Consider the following 18,556-nt stretch of genomic DNA (forward strand, 5'->3'; position numbering starts at 1 on the left):
AGGTCAAATAAAGAGTATATACGTTTTTTTCTTCTTTTGTTCGCCTGCCCTAACCCTAACCCTCCTCTCAGCAATAATCCAGTCCAGTAGGTGGCAGTAATGCGCCCAGAGTTGTTTAGCAACGCCTCAAAAGGTCAGAACAAGAATCATGTAATTCAAATCCTTCTCACCTGGCTGGAGCACATCTGGCTTCAAAGTGTGCTCATCTGTCCACAGGAGGATCTTACTTTACTCTAACTTTGAGATCTCTGCTTCTCCGATCACACCAGATGGGATGTGATGTATTTATTGAATTGATCTCTACATTGTGCAGCACTTACAAGAACAAGTCTCCACAGACGGCTAAAGAACCAAACTAGCTTGTGTGAATGTGACCTTTGCCTCCTACTGGAGACCACGTCCACAAACTGCAGGTGGAGCTAATGACTGCAAACTCAGAAAGATCTTAACTCAGTAACTAGAATGACAAAACCTCTAAATTCATTTTATATGAACTCTTCTTTGTTCTACAGCGGAGACGCCAACAGGATGGAGGCCCCCAGGCTCCGGTGAAGCAGCCTTCACTGAAGAATGGGCCGCAGCGGGCACAGAGGAGAAAGGTCAGATTCACAACAGATAATGTTAGACTATTAGAAACAGATTCACGCTGACCACTCGTGACGCTGACCACTCAAGAAGGAAACCTGTGATTTCCTAGATATTTTCTCGAAATGTTCACGATCATACACTCATCATACTCGCTGAGTATCGTTTTTTTCCTTTCAGCTATTTCAAATGTTTACAGTGCCTAAACACTGCCAGAAACTTTAAGAAGCTTAAGAATTTTATTGTTAATGCATATTGGAAGTTGAATTTTAACAAATAAATGAGTTTACTTAACTTAAATATACAAATATGAAGTACAAATGTAGATGTTTCAGTGCTTAATATCGTGAAATACTCATAATACTTCCGAACACTTCATCATTTGTCTTCCCACCGCTGGGGCCACTGTCTTTTTCTTGAAATACTGCCACTTTTTCAGAGTTTGATGTAGCTACTAGCTAACTTTAGGCATAACGTTATGTGCTTCCAAAGCCATGTAAGGAGTGTGTTGCCACCACAGCAATCAGTGTCTGGTGGCCTAATCGTCTGTTTACTTGCTACCTTCCTCCATTTTCATAGCAGAGCAATGTTAAATTACAGGCTCAGTTTACTGATTATGAGGTCAAGCTGACAGTGATCGCCCCCTGCTGGATGAGGAGACAAACAGCCTCAGACTGATGGTCTGATGCTCATCCAGACTGAATTTTGAATTCAAACTGGATATTATAGGTCTAATACAAATGTGTCCCCACTTTCAAATGAATGCGCAAATTGCAAGTAAAAAATTAAAGCCCTAGTTTTACATTTTTAAACATTCTTTTGAATTCAAGATCATTCACCGTAATCTAGTGGATCTATCCCTGTCAGGTAAAAATGGTGTCCTTGGGAACATGTGTATTGTATCGTGCTATGCTTCCTGTCTTCCTTTCATCCACAGGGTTCTAGTCAGAACAGCTTGCCATTGAGCTCTTCAAGTTTCACCTCTACGCCTTCCAGATTGTAAAGCAGTAGTCTCCTGGGTACGCAAGCACCAAAAGATCATGTTGTTCATTTTTAAAACGGCTTTGATATCAGAATATGAGTGAAGCTCATTTCTTTCCTTTGTGCTCAAAATGTATTTCTGTGTTGTCTTTCTACAGGTCCATCTAGGTTCTCTCACATTCAACCCAGCTATTAAATATGATAATCAGAAGATGATGTGACACCTCAATGTTTTCAGCTCTCTGTTCTGTGCAATCTGTTGCTAACTGATTTTTATGCTTAAAATATTGAGTTTTGTTGCTTTTTTTACTTTGAATATAGAAAATGTTGAGATTTTTTCCTCCCACAAGGTCCATTTCTAATGAAAATAATGTAGAAAAGTGTTTTGAAACGTAAAATGTATTCATTTTAAAATGTTCTTAAAATGTTCTTCAGCTCCTGAAATGAACATCAATATTTCAGCACCCCCACATTTTGATTTCTTCCTGTTATTGTAGATGTCATCCACAGCTTCAAAGTGGATCCCATCCAACACTGGATACAGAGATATAATCTGTCGCCAGTAACTCTTAGAAAAACAATTCGTCAAAAAGTTGTATTTTGGTGTTTATGTTTACGTCTGCGCTTGTTTGTCTGTTAGTTAACAAGATTATGCAAAAACCACAGGAAGGAATACTGCAGTATGGGTCAGGGGGGAAAAAACTTTGCAGATGCAGGAATTTTATTCCACTTCCTCTAACATTGTGAGGTAGTAGCGTTGATTTGTTTAGAGAATAATTCATGGATCTTGATTACTTTTAAAAAAAATCAGGCATATATCCAGGACTGATGTTTATAAGTTTGTGCATTTTGGTGCAGATCCACATAAAAATCTGGATCTCGTGAATTTACTGTTGGGGCTTGATGGATGTATACAGTCTATTGACTCCCATTCTATTTCATATTGGTATAAAAACTATATAGATAATACACCTGTAATATTCACATTTATTTATTTATTGCACTTTTCTAAGTAGAGTTTGACAGTTGTTTTCTCCTCAGCTGATAAACCTTGATGGTGTCCACTTGTGCTGCAGCAGGATCTTCATCACCTGATATCTGTCACATCGGTTATTCATCATCTATCAATACTTGAACAAACTGATTATTTGCTCTGTGCAGGGAGTCTCCATGTTCTCCACTATATATCTGCAGCCTTTTTTATGAATGCCATCACTGCCACATTATGCACTGCAGGCTTGTCTGTGTGTGTGCGCGCGCGTGTGCATGATGGTGATGATGCGCGTGACGCCATGAGCAGATGCGAGCAGTGGAGCAGACAGGACCGGGGCTAAGGCAGCAGCAGCAGCAGCAGCAGCACCATCCCCCGCACCAGCAGTCACTCTGACCGGCTTCTCCTCCTCGTCTCTCCAGGGTTTCAGATGCTCCGGCTCGGCGGCAGGATGTGCGGCTTCTCGGCGCTGCTCTCGGTGCTCCTCGCGGCGGTGGCTGCGGCGGCGTCCTCCGATCTTTTCGACAACCAGCTTGGCGACATCAGCTACTGCAAAAAGCAATGCCAGCTCACCATCAAAAACAAAAGCCCCGCTAAAGTAAGTTGTTCCCGTGTGTCTCTACAGGGCGCGTTGTTGTCCTCGGCTGAGGAGAATAATGCAGCACGGTCAGCATCTAAAATCAGCTTCTTCTAGAAATGATGCTTCTAATATAGATGTGTGCGCAATGGCAGGTACCACACGCTGGCTCCAGGGTTTTTTTTCCCGCTGCAGCCTCCGGGATGCTACAGCTCCCGATCAGGCCGAGAAAATGGATGTGCAGCATCATTTCTTCTGCACCTCAAAGACTCATCCAAGAAGTGATTTGCATTCGAGCGCATAGCGAGAGGCGCCTGCAACAAACTGCGCCAGTAACGTAGCCGCAATTACAAGATGTAGCAGGCCAGACGTGATGCAGGAGGATCAGTGAGACTATTGTGATCCGTGTTATTGACAGTTTGCACCGCAGCCTCCTGCTCACACACAGGCCACACGGCCGGAGCAGGGCGGCAGATCGCTCTGAATTTCTATGTCCAATGTATTTTTGCATTGATTTTCAGTGGCGGATGTTTTGCTTCCTTCCACCTCTTCAGCCTCCTCATCCTCCATTGCTGCCTTCAGGTGCGGTTCACACATCCTGCGGGGCAGCAGGAGCAGAGCTGCACCTGGTTGTTGTGCACAACAGTTCAGGGTCATTATACTGGAAATATGTAGATTATACAGTCACTTTCTAAATATAAGGTGCTGCCTCATGGTTAGAGGTTAAACACACATCTCTGCTGTCTGTGGGCAAACAGGGAAACGCAGTAAAGATGATGACAGACAGGGCTGTAATAAACCACGGTCAGGGCTTCTCTTTGTCTCTCCTGTTCTCTGAGTGGTCACTAGGGGGCGCTGTTTCTACACCTTGAAGTCATAATGACAAGAGAAAGCAGTAATGTGCATCTTCCCTCCTCTCTCACCACCTCATTTCCCTGTTTTAAACAAGTGGCTGATCATCACTGGGTTTCCTCAACAGTGACTGAAAGCCTCTTATCAACTGTTTGTGACAAGCTGCAATAAAGCAGCTGCACTGTGTCATTAAGAGACGCCACAGCACATCTTTGTCATCCAACCCCATCAAGGTTATCTGTTTATCCCAGAGTGCAGGAGACATTTCTAATTTTTCCTCTGTCCGACTGCAACAGGACTCCATAATGAACGCCTGTTACCGTGGCTGTCGCCTCTACTCCATCTGCCAGTTCGTCAACGGCAACGCCGGCTTCAACACCAGCAGGGAGGAGTGTCAGGGAGGTGAGTCAGTCGACTCTGTGTGTTGAAGTGTTTGGATGAGGCTGGTGGTCTTAGCTGAGGCCACAGTCCAAGCTACTGAGGCCTTAGTCTGTATATGTGATGTCAAAATGAATGACAGGACTGAATCCTCATAAAATGAAGAAGGAAAGGCAGTTTTATTTATACAACACATTTCATATACAGAGGTGGATTCATGCTGTACAGAGACATTATAAACAACTTAGACAACAAAAAACAAGCAAAATAAGTGATTTAAAGAGTAAGATAAAAGAGGAAAATGAAGTAAAAAGGATCCATCTGTATAAAAAATTGTGTGTGCTAAATGAGAAAAAATAATAAAAATGAATTATATAGAAATTGGTAAAATAATAATATGAAAATAGAATAAAATACAATGATGTAAGACCTAGTTTAGTTACAGGCACTTAACACACAAAGGTTTTCAATCTGGTTTTAAAAGTGGATTCATAAGACCATCAGGCAGTTGGTTTCAGCACTGTGCTGCATAATGACTAAAAAGAAGTCAGTCGTGAATTTTACCCTCAATCTTAAGTGCAACTTGGAAACTCTTATTGCTGTTAGTGTAACTCTGATGACGTCTTCAATACTAAAACGATTTAATCACCTTTTTAACTAATAGCTACATTTGTGATGTAGGGTAACATAACATTTCCATTAGTGGTGCGTGTCTTCAACATCAAAATGTTGGACACAACAGCTCTTTTCCTGTAACCCCAGTGGATATTTTCTCAGCTCTTTGAGGCTGTTCACCCTGTTTGAGCTGCCATATTGGAAATCAATGGTGTGATTTGCCGCCCAGACAGAAGATAACCCCCTCGCCCCATGTTTCAATAACGGCAACGTGGAGTGAATCGTCTCTGCAGGAGCCAACAGATGCGTCTCATGTGCATCTTTATCTTTCCTCTCGGGTATAAACAGCTCGTACCTGCATTTCCTCTTGTCTCCTGGCCAACTGACTGTAGTGCTCACTCCTCCTCTTCTCCAACTTTCCTACCATCATGCCTCGTCTTCTTCATCTCCGCAGCGTGCCAGGAGGCATACATTAAGCTCCTGGAGCAGGAGGCCTGCAGCACCGGCTGTGCCAGCCAACCCTCTGAACCTGAGATCAAGAGGAGGAAGGTGAGGGAGGCCGCTCTGCAGTCAGTGACGCACACACACTAACTGCAGCTAAAAGATCTAAGTTGTTTGAGTGTTTATATCACTACTAAGGATACAACTGTGCACACCCTCTGAAGGATATACATAAAGACAATTCTTTCTCTTTTAACAAAGTGACTTTCTCTCTTTCCTCTCTGCAGCTGAAGGCCATGACTCTCCGCCCGAAGCCCCCCTCTGTGATGGAGGCCGTGTCCAGTTGGTGCAACGAGATCGTCAGCTCTGCTCAGAGCTTCATCTCCTCCACCTGGACCTTCTACCTGCAGGCTGACGATGGCAAGGTTGTAGTTTTCCAGGTAAGTACACACTTTACATTTTGAGCAGTGCCTTTTTTGTTTTCCAAAAAGTATTAATTCAAAGATAAATGAAGTTATATTCTGCCAAACATTTTGCTGCACTATTGATATATTCATATTGTGTTTTAACCAAAAATATGTTCCTTAGTTATTTATTTTTTTCTGTGTCCCTAGCTGTAGTAGTAGCAGCAGTTTGTTCAAAATAATATTTTGTAGTCATAAGCTATTTATTTAGTCACAATGGCTGAAACATAGCAACAATACCAACTTATAGATATTTAGAGAAGTCTAGAGTCATTCTCTTACTGCATTGGTCGAATCTTAGGTTCGTCCTTAACATTTTCATTGGATAAACTAGAGACACAGAATAAATCCGATTAAATAGTATATATGTACTTCTCTGCTATCCTTGTACTGTATTGCATTCATGAGAATAAGTAAAATGGCACAGAGTAGAGCAAATTCAGTTTCCTAAATATTATTCTTTTTTTATCAAGATCCATTAATTATTCTCTGGAAAATCACAGAAAAAAAAAAGAAGAAGCGCCTTAGCTTGCAATGTTAAAGGGAGTGATAAACATGAAAGGTGATGTGTAAAGCACATGGTGTGGTAAATACACATAGAGACCTGTTTATTTAAGCTGCTGCACTGCAGAGTTTCCCCTCATCCTACTGAACATCTGCACTGACAACACAGTCCGATTCTGCCGAGTGTGTAAGAGCACAGAGACGTGATCACTGAAACGTCTGAATTCACTGTCCTCTTACAGTATAAATGCTCCACAGTCCTCATGGCACATAATCATAAAAAATAATCTCTACAAAGCTTTCTCACGTCATATGTTTTCAATTGGACATTAAAAGCAAGTTAGTGGACCTTTATAGATTGTTGGTTGAGCTGACCTACGCTTCCTGTTAGGAGTGTCAAATATATCCTGTGCTATACGATGCCGGAGAGCCTGGTCCGCTGCCAAAACATCTCACAGTCCATTTCTGCGGCCGTGCATCTGTGATGGTCGAGTGAGCAAGGGGCACACGGCAGGGGGGAGGGAGGGAAAAGGTGGTTGGTTTTAGAGCACAACAAAGTTTTTTTTCTTCTTCCCAGCACTTTAATTGTTTATAAATGTCCTTTTAAATTATGTCACCGCCCTCAGCACCATGCATATTTGATAAGCAGCAGGGCAAGCTGTGTTGAACTTGCCTCAGGACAGAAACTCACTGCAAGATTTAACAGAGAGTGGACTGTGCTAAAGAATAAAGTTATTTCTGAGGGCGGCTCGACGGACTGGTGCACGGATGCTGTCCACCCCGAGTGAAAGTGCTGTTTGGTTGGTTAGCAGGATATCTTATTGACAATGCCAAGGAGGTTATGAATTCATCTGCGTTAATTGGTTTGTCTGTTAGTTAGTGGATTTCTTCAAAAACTACTGGACAGGTTATCACGAAACTTGGTGGAAGGATGCTGAAATGGTCAGAGAAGAATCCATTAAATCTGCAAGATAGGGCATTGATTTTTCATAGGGTAATTCATGGATATTGGTTGATAGATAGAAATTGGGCATGTTTAGAGGACTGTGTGACTGAGTGTGCTATTGAAATAAAAAATCTGGATGCAGAGAATTTAAATGCGGTTTCATAAGGGCCTTGGCTTGCGTATGAACTTGGAGAGTTCTTTCCTGTCAAACCTAAAAACTTAGTGCCAAAGTCAATGCAGTAGCCACGTTTATATTTAAGCTATAATAAGAATTCTCTAACCACCACAGTATCCAGTCGTGTCCTCCGAATTTGTCTCTTTCAGGGGTTTTCCCATTCGGATAATGGGACTTTGATGGCATCTTTAGCTGCATAATTAAAGGACTAAATGGAAAATGATAGTATTTTAAGCACCCTCACCCATACAGGAGGGCCTCTGTGTAACAGAGGACTCTTATATATGCTGATATTCACTAATACGTGGCCTGTGAGGTTCCACCAGATGCAGGAGCCACAGAACATGAAAGTGCCAATGTTTCTGTCAGACCTCGGTGATGGATGTTTGCTCTTCACGGCAGTGATGTGCCGGCTGTAGCGGCAAGCGGAAGCCAGGCTCCACGGTGCTGTGAAAAGACTATCAGGCCTGTGTTTAGTGGGCAGCTGGCAAACCACCACCGACTTGACAGATTGTCTCTGCAAGAGTTGAAACAGCAGAAAAAGTCCAGCTTAGTTGAGGGACAGCACAGACGGATAAACAGGCCAATGACGCCTGCAATACAAATTATGTGGATATCCATAATAAGCTGACTGTCTATATACGTCCATCTCTGTGGTCATGAGTGTATTTTGTATGACCTCAAACGATGAGCGTAGTGTGCAGCCTTAAGTATCCTCCAAACCAATCAGGAAGCTGCCAGTATCTGATCAGTAACATTCAAGTGTCGGAATAATTGGAAAGTTCCTGACTGACAAAATGTACCTGAAGGACACCTCAAGTTGGAACTACAACTTGGATCATTTTGCTAGAGTTGCTGATGTCATCACTTGACAATCAGCTCAGACGTTTTTATGATAACTAACATACGATTTAAATTATTTATATGGCTTTCACATGTGATCCTTTTTCTTTGTTATAATGTTAAAATTGGAGAGAGGTGTCAAGATGTTAAAACCCATAAACAAACCAAAATCGTACCTGTGGATGCACAGTGAGAGCGAATCATACGAGAGGGGTTACTCCCCATTCAAGAAAAACAGAACTACTGTTAAAGCACAGCCCTCTACCTCTGTTATTTCCCTTTCACCACCTGCTTGTGACTTTGACAAATCATTCACTGACCAAACAGTTTGGGACAAAAGTGAGTCGATTAAAGATTTCCTACTTCTTGTTTTAGCTAGCTGGCCTGCAGAACAAATTGGACTTGTTGTAAGGCTGGGTACAAAGAGAGAGAAGGCCCCGCCCCATTTCGTCTTGACAATTACATTAGTCATTCTGCCTGAATGAATTTCAAACAACCCTCCTGAAAGGAGCAGAGGGAACAGGTGATACATCAGTGTTTGAAGGAAGCTTGACTTTGACTTATGATGCTACGCTGAAACAGAAGTCACTGTTTGTTCCCAGCTTTGTTTACTCACCCACGCACAAACTACTGAAGTGACTTAAGCATGAACTTTACATACAGTCCTTATATGAGAAGCATATTCATGACAGGTAACACATTTAAATGGGAGAATACAGTTTCATCTAATATGAATCGCTCTATTGAATTAGTATGAAAAAACATGTACTAAATATAAAACAGGGATGAAGAATTTAGCATGCCATCACACTTCAGGATTATTTGGACAGATAATCGTCACTGACTGACTTCCAATTGGAAAAACCAATTGATGATCGTAGGGGGAAAATGGGCCCTAAATGGGCCTGATTAACCTCTTGTGTGTGGCAGCAGCCTTAAAACAAAAGTCATAAGAGAAAAAGAACAATTGAAGAAACACCAGGAAGTTAATTACTGCTTAAAATGACAGAAACCATCTTTGGAAAAATTCATTTGATTTGTAGTTTGTTTCATGACTCATCCACTAACATGGAGGTTGGGGCGTTTATGACCTCCATTGCAGCCAGCCACCAAGGAGGAACCTAGATGTTTTGGCTTCACTGTCGTGCCGTCCATCTTTATATTTAACCATTGGACAGAATGGAAACATTACATGAGATCTTTTATTGTTTTGTCTGGGAAGAGCTCTGCACAAATTTAAAACACTGAAAGATTTCAACACATTTTTCATTTGTTTATACTCTGAGAATTAAACTCTGGATCCATAGTGATTTTCAGCAGCTGTCTGTCCGTCAGCCCGGACATACGTACAAACCTTGTCCGTCCCATTCCCGTGAACACAGTAGCTCAGTAACACATGCAATTTCGTCAAATCTGGCAAAAATTATACTAGACTCAGTAGAATTTGACTATCAAATCTCAAGGTCACAGTGACATCACACATTTTTAGCCTGATAGTGACAAAATACATTCACTAATACCATCAATTCAACAATCATTTTTTGTTTGATGCTCAGCCAGAGAGGCTTCAGACCACTTGTAACCATTTTCCTCTCTCAGTATCAAGGCACACAGAAGCTATTTAACCCCACATCATCCAAGTGAAAAAGTCACTGTACTCTTTTCAAAAACAGCAAAATACCTTGTCCAGTTCTAAAATCAGAAGTACGTTTCTGTCTAACTGCACTCACCTCCCCTCTGCCTGAAACCCTCTGTCTCTTTATGGCTGTGATGTGTCTGAACTTTCAAAACCCCTCTTTCATTCACTCTCTCTCTCCATTCTTTCTTTCTTTTCTCTTTCTCTCTCTCTCTGTTAACAAGAGGACCTTTTGCCCTCCCTCTCATAATGCATCACAGATGCAGTTCAGGCTCCACTCATTCTGATTGTTAGATCTCTGTAGCCTGCAACCAATGAGAATTATCCATCTCACATCTCTCCTCGCCTCTCCCCAGACTTTACACTAGTAAAAAAACACATGTGGTTTCGATGCTCTTTGTCAGAAAGCATTGATCGCGAGGTGTAATAAGCCTGGCTCTGAAATAACCTCAACAACAAACGTTTGGAGGATTTCAAGTGTTTCAGGAAGAAAACTGTCTCACGGGCAGCTCCAAGCACGTCTCAGTGTTCTGGTCCTCTGAGAAGTGATTAAAATCATTTAGTAGAAAACCAATCAATCATTTCATAGATTAAGTAATGAGAACCAATGAAACTGAATTTTGCTGGTGTCACATAATGTATGACGCAGCAAAAAGTTCATTGATCTGGTTAAATGTCCAAATCAATAATTACTGGGAGGTTGACACGACTTGGAGTGGGATATACTGTACTGTGTGTGGTTGCTGAGGCCAGCAATAGTGTCATTACATCCAACTACAGCTGCTGCTGTAGTGGAGAGAGGGTCAGCAGTGGGGAACCAAAATCCTCTTTTAATGAGTTCTCCAGGGGAACAGGAAACACTGCGCACATAATGAAACATGTGCAAACACTGACAGCTCGCTCAGAGAGTGTGTGCGTAGCTTAAAAATCATTGTTTTAGAAGTGCTGTCCCACTAAACAGTTTGGTGTGGGTGAGAAACACATATCGGACATGCTTCATCATTATTTTAAATCATATTAGAGACTCCAAAGAAGATGAAAACATAATTATGTTTTGCTAGTGTTCCTGGATATGTATTTAAAAAACAAAAATGATTAGAAATATACTTAGAAATCCCTGTTTCCATGTAGTTCATAATTCTATAGTTCGTATTCCTCACCGTGTTGTGTTCTTAGTTTTCACACAGTTCATCATCAGGACAACTCAGATTGTGTCTTATAAAGCTGAGACGTCCTTGAGTAAAAATCAGATTCACTATCAGTTTCAAGTTGGTCCATATTTGTCTGAATGTGATTACGATCCAAAACTAAAAAGCAAAGTGTGGCCTCGAGTTGTCCAGTGTGGGAAATAGATCCAGCAGCTGGTTATCTTAGCATAAAACATAGCTCACCTGGCTTTGTCTAAAGGTAGAAGATATCAAAATCCACTCACCTACTCACATCCAAAAGAAACAGCTTGTCATATTTATTCTTAGATTTTTTGGCTCGCTGGTTTCCACTTGCTTCCGTTCTTTATGCTAAGCTAGGCTAATGGCCTCAGACTCTGGCTCTATTGTGAGTTCACAGACCGAACAGCTTTTTTCCACATTCTCAACAAAACAGGGAGAAACGAACAAACACAAAATGTCAAACTTCCTTTTGAAGTTTTAATCTCCAGACATTTCTTGTATTTGACTCATCTCCTGTTGCTGCTACTCGCTTTTCATTTTTGTTTCTTCTTTCACTTCTCAGCTCCAACTATTTTTAGTCGCAGCTCCTCTGACTCCTTCCCGTCAGTTCTGCTGGTGATTCACGGTGGTGTATTTGCTGCCATGACGGCTGAGTGTGTTTTCCTCCTCAGAGCCAGCCGGAGATGGAGTACTCTCTGCCCGAGCTGCAGGCTCCTCGATCCAACGTGGCCGACAAGCCCTGGCCTCAGGTCCACTCTCACACCCAGAGACCTCACGGTGAGAACAGTTATTAGAGTACGTATAGCAGCGTGTGTATGTCGCTTCAACTGACATCTATTGTTTCTCATCGTGTTGTGTTGCAGGTGTGAGGGGACATGGAGAGAAGGGAGCATCCAAAGCAGGAGGTAAAGGGAAGCACCCCGTCCAGCACGCAGACGACCCCACAGCTGAGCACGACTTCCTCGGCTGCATGTCCAGGTGAGCTGCAGGTGGAAGTTGCTCTGCTTGTGGTTTTTTCTTGTTGTTGCTTTACAACCACCTGGGCCCCTCAGGCCGTCTGGGACGGGTCTGCTTTCTGTCCCCGGAGTCAAAACTAAATGGAGCGGAGATGGAGCGTTCACTTTTTTGCTCCTCATATCTGGAGCAAACACCCAGAAAAAAGCAGATCTGCTGACACTCAGTTCTAGAGACTGAACACTTTAACACTTTCTTTTATAACGAAATATCCAAATTTTTTACACCACTGTATAACTCTTACCATTGTATTTATTTTATATTTGTTGCTGTCAATCTTGTTCCTTTAGCTTCAGTTTGGTTAGTTTCTCTGTCCTTCCTCCCCTCCTTATTCTCTTTCCTTAATTTTTTTCCGCTCCTGTATCTCCCGCCTCGCTCCTCCAGACGTTCGGGTCTTCCTCGGTGGATTTTAGCGGCCTGTCTCTTCCTGTCCATCATGGTCATGTTATGGCTCAGCTGTGCCAGCCTCGTCACCGCACCAGAGCAGCACATCAAGACGCAGGTACACACACATGCACACAAGCCAGAAGCAAGACTTAATGAGCTCAATCTTTTAAATGCAAATTCTTGGGATCAGGTATAAACATGCTGAGAACTGTGAACTAATGTTACTGTTAAAAAGTCTGTGTGCTTTCGTGCTTTAGAATATTTTCCTGTCTTATTTTAGCTGAGGTGTCTGATTCTCACCAGCATCTCTAATTAATGTGTTATGTCATTTCCACGCAGTAGATTAAATTCTTTTACAGTCAGTCAAGGTGTATTTCTTCTGCAGTCTCTAATTCGAGGGACGTGCATTGTCGAACCATAGTTATGCAGCCTGCATTTACTCTGGTTACCCAGTGTAAATGTTGTGCTACCAGGCTGCAACTTAAAAAAACATGCACATATTTGTGAGCTCTGCTGCACATCACTGTAGTCAGTTACTGTCTGTTGCAGTATTCTAGACCTTTTCTTTATGCAGTAAAAACCAGCAGCAGCAGCAGCAGTTCACACAGATCCATGACAAATCACTGAACCCCCTCCATGATGCCTCCTCCCATCAGTCCTTTGTAATCTCGTCAAAGACACTGGTTTATCAGAGCATCTTCAAAAAATCATTCCCAGGACTGTCACCTTATGAAATCATGTAAAGGCTTAAAGCTGACTCTTTAATTCTTACACAGTTAAATCTCGGTGAGCTCATAAGTTGAGACATGGTGCAGTAAAGCACTGCAGGATTCCTCACTGTCCTCAAATGTTCTGTCTTCGTGTCTCTGCAGCTGAGCATCAACGGAGATAAAGAGTTTCTGGACAATGCCCACAAAGTCAACCCGTACCACCTGACTCCCGTGATCGCCGTCGCCATGAAACAGTCGGATGAGAGCCAGGAGGCGGGGCCGCTGCCGGTGAAAGTTGACCTCAACAAAACATGTGTTTAGAAAGGAGCAATGGGAGAGCCCCCCCCCCGCCCCCCAGGGCAACTATGTCTCAAAGTCTGTGGCCCATCAGCAGCATTTTTAAAAACATGTTTTTAACAGCATGGCACCCTACCTACTGTCTTTTAAAATTATCTTACTGAAACATCTAGCTTGTGTTGATCAGACAGGTTTTTTTTCACTTAGCGGCGCCTGTCGTTTCATTTCCTTGTACAGTAAAAATATGTCCATCCTCAAATTATCCTGCCTGCTTATTGATAAGACAGTGCTCTTGTCTCGCTGGAGATGAGTAGAGAGGACGGATTACAGCTGAGAGCTTCATCTCATTTCTCATGTCTGGTGTGAACGAGAGAAGACAAACACAAAGATTAATTTTAGATTCAATTTTCCTCATTCTCGCAGGGAGTTTATGTGAATTCATGGATTACTGAGAGCAAAGAAAATTAGTAGGAAGTGAGTGAGAGGAAAGGGGGATAAATTACAGGTGAGCACCCCTGAGTGTTGCGAACTGCAGATACTGTAGCTCACAGTTGATGCTGAGTTTACTTCATCAGCATTGTGAGATATTTAAAAACGTTGTCTTTAAATAATCTTGTAACATTTTTTTTATCGTGTTTTGCTCGTCACACAAAACAGTTCTCTGGTGAGCAACACATTCTCACACTTCAGAGAAAGAAAGACGCACTTGCTGAAAAAACTAAAGCCACAACTTTTATCACCTTATTCCTCTTTGTGTGTTTGTGTGTAAAGGGGTGTGTGTGTGCGCATCTGCAAACAGCACACATTAATTTCTGAGTAACAATTTCAGAACTGCAGATGGGTCTGGATTCAAACTGGGAATAAGCAAAAACGACACCTTTTATTTATTTTGTCTTCTCTATTTATTCAGTCTTCGACACGAGTTACTTGTTAAATAGTGTTACTGAAGTGCCATGTACAGTTAATTCATCATGACATGTAATTGCTCTGTATGTAAAATATACTGTAACACAGAGTGGAAAGAGACACGTAGAGAAGGGAGATCGCACCTATTGCTGTATTATTATTATTAATATGATTATCATGTTAATGCTCTTATATCACTTAGAGTTGTTAGCTGTTATATGCTCTGTGCCATGTGCTTTCTAATAGCTGACTATTTTGTATGTCCTAGGAGCACATACTGAAGGAGAACCTCTGTAACAACGTGTAATGCAAAGCTTTTAACTTAGACCTTTGTTATTGAGCAGAGTTGCACAGTCTTAGAGACGAGTTTATGTTTTCCTCTCAGTGCTTTCAGTGTCCTGTAACGCTCTTTTAATCCAGGCTGTGTAGACAATAAACCGTGCATGCAAGTGACGCTTTGATAGTTTATATCTTAACCGCCCGCCAAGCCAGCATGGCACAACTTCTACTATAGACGTGTTATTTTTTCTTTCGGTGTGTCGTGTCATATTTACTGTAATTATTGAATAGACTGTGTAATGATGAATGATAATATGCTCAACTTTACAGGAAGGACTCTATCAAAAAGCCATTCAATCAATATCTGTGCTGATTCAAACTGAAGGTATATAGAATATATGACTTTCAACTTGTATTGTTTCCTTTTTACTGGTCTGTTCATTTTCAATGAAATGATACTGACGACATAATGAATAAAGTGTTTTCATTGTAAATAAATTGGCGACGCAAGTGTTTATTTTTTCTCACAAGATTACATATGATAAATGACTTGCGTTAAACTCTATAGGGAATTTACAGTTTTTTGTTTCCTCCAAGAATAAAATAACAGCAGATTACAGCCTTGAGTAACTTGCTACATAACCAGAAGTATGTGGACACCCAAAGGAAGTTTATGAACACCTGAACCCTTGAGTATAATAACTTTTTTACGGACCTTGGTTTGCACAGAGATGCTGCTGTTTTCATGACAATGACATCCACATACTTATGGCTTTATAATGTGGTGTATAAGAAAAAATCTTCAAAAGGAATGGTAGCAGCACTTTTAAATTTTATAAAAATGTTATTTAAGTCTCAACAAGCAATTTCTTTTCTAAATGACCTCCCTCCTATGTAATAACTATTGCAATCCACTAGGTGGAGGCAGAGTTTTGATCAAACTGTATTATATGATGTATCGTAGTAGTATCTGCGAAATGTTAAATACAACTGCTGCTGAGTTTTGAGTTCACCTAAGTGACTTTTGCAATGCTCATAGTATTCATGCATCAGAGAAGATCAGAGGTTTGATGTGATTTGAATTCCCTAATGTGACTGAGATAAAGTTTGTCTTCACCAAAGTCAAAGAACAGAAGGACAGTCATGTGGAGAAAGCTGTTTACTGCAGCTGGACCATCACAGACTGCCGGCAGAAAGTCAAGAATAAAGAATGGGTGGCATTTACAGCACAAATTAATCAGAAAGTGTATTTCTAAAGTGATGAGAAGCGACCAAAAAAAAGCCCATGACAGATGAGAGCTGTAACATCAAGTGAAGGCAAATGTTCTTGAGAGAATTAATGAAGCATTTGCTTGTTCTCACCTACAGGAGATACTAACATTGAAAGAAGATCTAACACTGAGTTTTCAGAAGTGTCTGCTAGGTACAAGTTAGATGTTATTTGATGTAGGTTTCTATCTATATCTTCCAAAATTGTAGTGTACCTCACTGCTTAAAAGAGGGTGGGGTATACGCCTCTAATGAAGTAAAATGAGTCTTGTAGCTGAAAGAGTGACAAAAACAATGTCATGGTTTGGATTTATACAGTAGGTCCTTTAAGTATCTTTAAATTAGCATCAAAAATGTAAGACTAGCGGCCTGAGAGTGCCGGGCAAAAACTGAGATGTACTGTATGTGCTGGTGTTGCAGGAGACTTTTTACATTCATAACAATGATCATATATTATATATGGATACTATGAGTAAAAACTATTTGCAGCTGCTTATATGTCTGAAAGGTCCAGGGAGTGCACAGGCTGAGGTTTCCAATCTCAAGATTTACAAATCAAACCAATACCATGTTATATGATAGATTGCAAAGTATTCTTTTTGAACTTGTAGATAAAAAGAGGTTTAAGAAAAGAAAAGAAAAAGAGAAATAGATGGAAATTTGCTTTGGCTTTTCTGTCAATACATCAAAAACAGACTGGATGTCACCAATTCATAATCAAACAGCACCAAACAAAGGCAGCACAAAGGAGCCTCCAGTGTATGTGTCCAATTAGCATAACATGCCGGTTGGCTGTGAGAGCGACAGACAGAAGGAAGTATCAAAACGTGCCTCCTTTCTCATCAGCTGTGACACGTAATCAAAGGGAAGAAGCAACAAGAGGACTTACGTTACATTACCCTCTGATGATTTGGCAGGAAATAAAAAAAAGCTGAAAGTGTAGTGTGGAAGAGGTCGGCGCTGCCAGTCACCATCCACTCCATTGACACTGCAGCAACTCTTGATAGGGGATGGAAGATTATAAGTCTTCCACACAAGTAAAAAACAAATCTGCAGACTGTTAATTTGATTTTCTTGTACTGGGGTCAGTTTGTCACGCTGCTGTGTGGGGGAAAAGTGCAAAATGTGTCTTTGACTTCCTTTTCATAAGAGGTGTGGGCTACATCAGAGCTCTGACTTGTCTGCCATACATTCACACACTCTGGGTAAGGAGAGAAAAATTGCCCACTGTAGTGCCACTTCAGTAACTTGACCAGACTGGCCTTCGCTCTGTGTGCACTGAATGAGTCTGGCAGCAGCTGGGGTCCCATTGATAACAAACTGTGGAGAGGAAGGTTGGGGGTTTTGTGCATATGTGTGTGTGTGTATATCTGTGTGTGACACCTTGTTCTGAGTAAAAATAGATCTGTTATTTGTGTGTGGATGTAGTACATAGAGGAGGAATTAAAAATATAAAAAGTAGTAAGAACAGATTGTACTTTTCACACTGACACGTCAACTCATTTAATGGAAATGGGAATTGTTGTCTCTTTCTTTCTCTGTCTCGGACAATCAGCCGTCCTCTGTTGACACAGGGAAAGATAAACTGAGGTTTTATTGGCCTTGGAGCCTCAGGCTCAGACAACACACATGTCACACATACTGACATTTATGACCCGATGAGAGCTGAGTCCCTGCTTTGAACACAGTGTGTGGACGACCGTTCTGTATCTGTGAGTTTCCCGCAACCAAACCCAGGAGGAGTCATTCCAGAGTGATTCTGACTTTTTCCTGCCATTGCCATAGTCATAATTTTACACATCAATAATAAGAAATGTGCACGCTTCACTCACGGATAATAACATGATCTTAAACTAACACTTACACTTAAAACATCCATAACTCTTTTACTGTCCTCTGCAGACAGGTTGTGTGACTTCCCCCTCGCTGAGTCCTCTCCAAAGGTTTTTCATCCAGAGATACACTCCAGATGATTAACCAGGTGGACATCCATCCTGCATCCCTTTTCCTCTTCTAAGCTCTCTCTTAACCAATATTACAGTGGTGTTTTCTCTTTGCTCTTCTTCCATTCCTCTGATAATTTGCTCGTCGATTTCTTTGCTGGCTCTGCCATGACATAGCTAACTTTTTCTGTTAGCTAGCTGCTACTTCCGACTCATAGCTCCAGCTCTGGTTGTTGCAGTTGTGACATTTCTGTAAACTAGACTTATATTGTGCAATTCCAGAAAACCAACATAAGTATCTTTAATGAGGTGTTGATCAGTCTGATCAGAGTCACCTATCACACTAATGCACGAGCATCACGGTTGTCAAATGAGCACAGTTGACCACAAATTCCGATCTAATTATCTGACGTCCTTCCAATAAATATAAAATACTTTGGTCACTGCTCTTATTGAAACACTGAACAGTTGAGCCTTTGTGCCCCAACAATCAACCCTTGTTTGAGGTCACTCACTCTTTTCCTCTTTTACAGTCAACAATGTGCTTCCTTCCTCGGACAGACAGAGATTCCTCCAGTCACAATGCCACAACGC

General features: G+C 41.5%; 1 protein-coding gene across 2 annotated transcripts; it reads left to right on the forward strand.

Moving 5' to 3' along the window:
- Nucleotides 1-174: 174 nt before the first annotated feature.
- Nucleotides 175-15,248, forward strand: tmem59l (transmembrane protein 59-like). 2 transcript variants are annotated; one of them, XM_069522211.1, is made up of 11 exons: nt 175-413; nt 513-599; nt 1,523-1,604; nt 2,980-3,155; nt 4,283-4,388; nt 5,434-5,528; nt 5,708-5,860; nt 11,829-11,934; nt 12,021-12,135; nt 12,556-12,673; nt 13,431-15,248. In XM_069522211.1, exons 4-11 carry the CDS (start codon nt 2,988-2,990, stop codon nt 13,587-13,589), a joined length of 1,020 nt encoding a protein of 339 aa, XP_069378312.1. In that variant the 5' UTR covers nt 175-413; nt 513-599; nt 1,523-1,604; nt 2,980-2,987; the 3' UTR covers nt 13,590-15,248. The 2 variants fall into 2 exon arrangements, with proteins under 2 accessions (XP_069378312.1, XP_069378313.1); XM_069522212.1 differs by lacking the exon at nt 1,523-1,604.
- The last annotated feature ends 3,308 nt before the right edge of the window (nt 15,249-18,556 follow it).

This window comes from Paralichthys olivaceus, chromosome 3, assembly GCF_024713975.1.
Source record: "Paralichthys olivaceus isolate ysfri-2021 chromosome 3, ASM2471397v2, whole genome shotgun sequence".
In the NCBI taxonomy this organism is placed as follows: Eukaryota; Metazoa; Chordata; class Actinopteri; order Pleuronectiformes; family Paralichthyidae; genus Paralichthys; species Paralichthys olivaceus.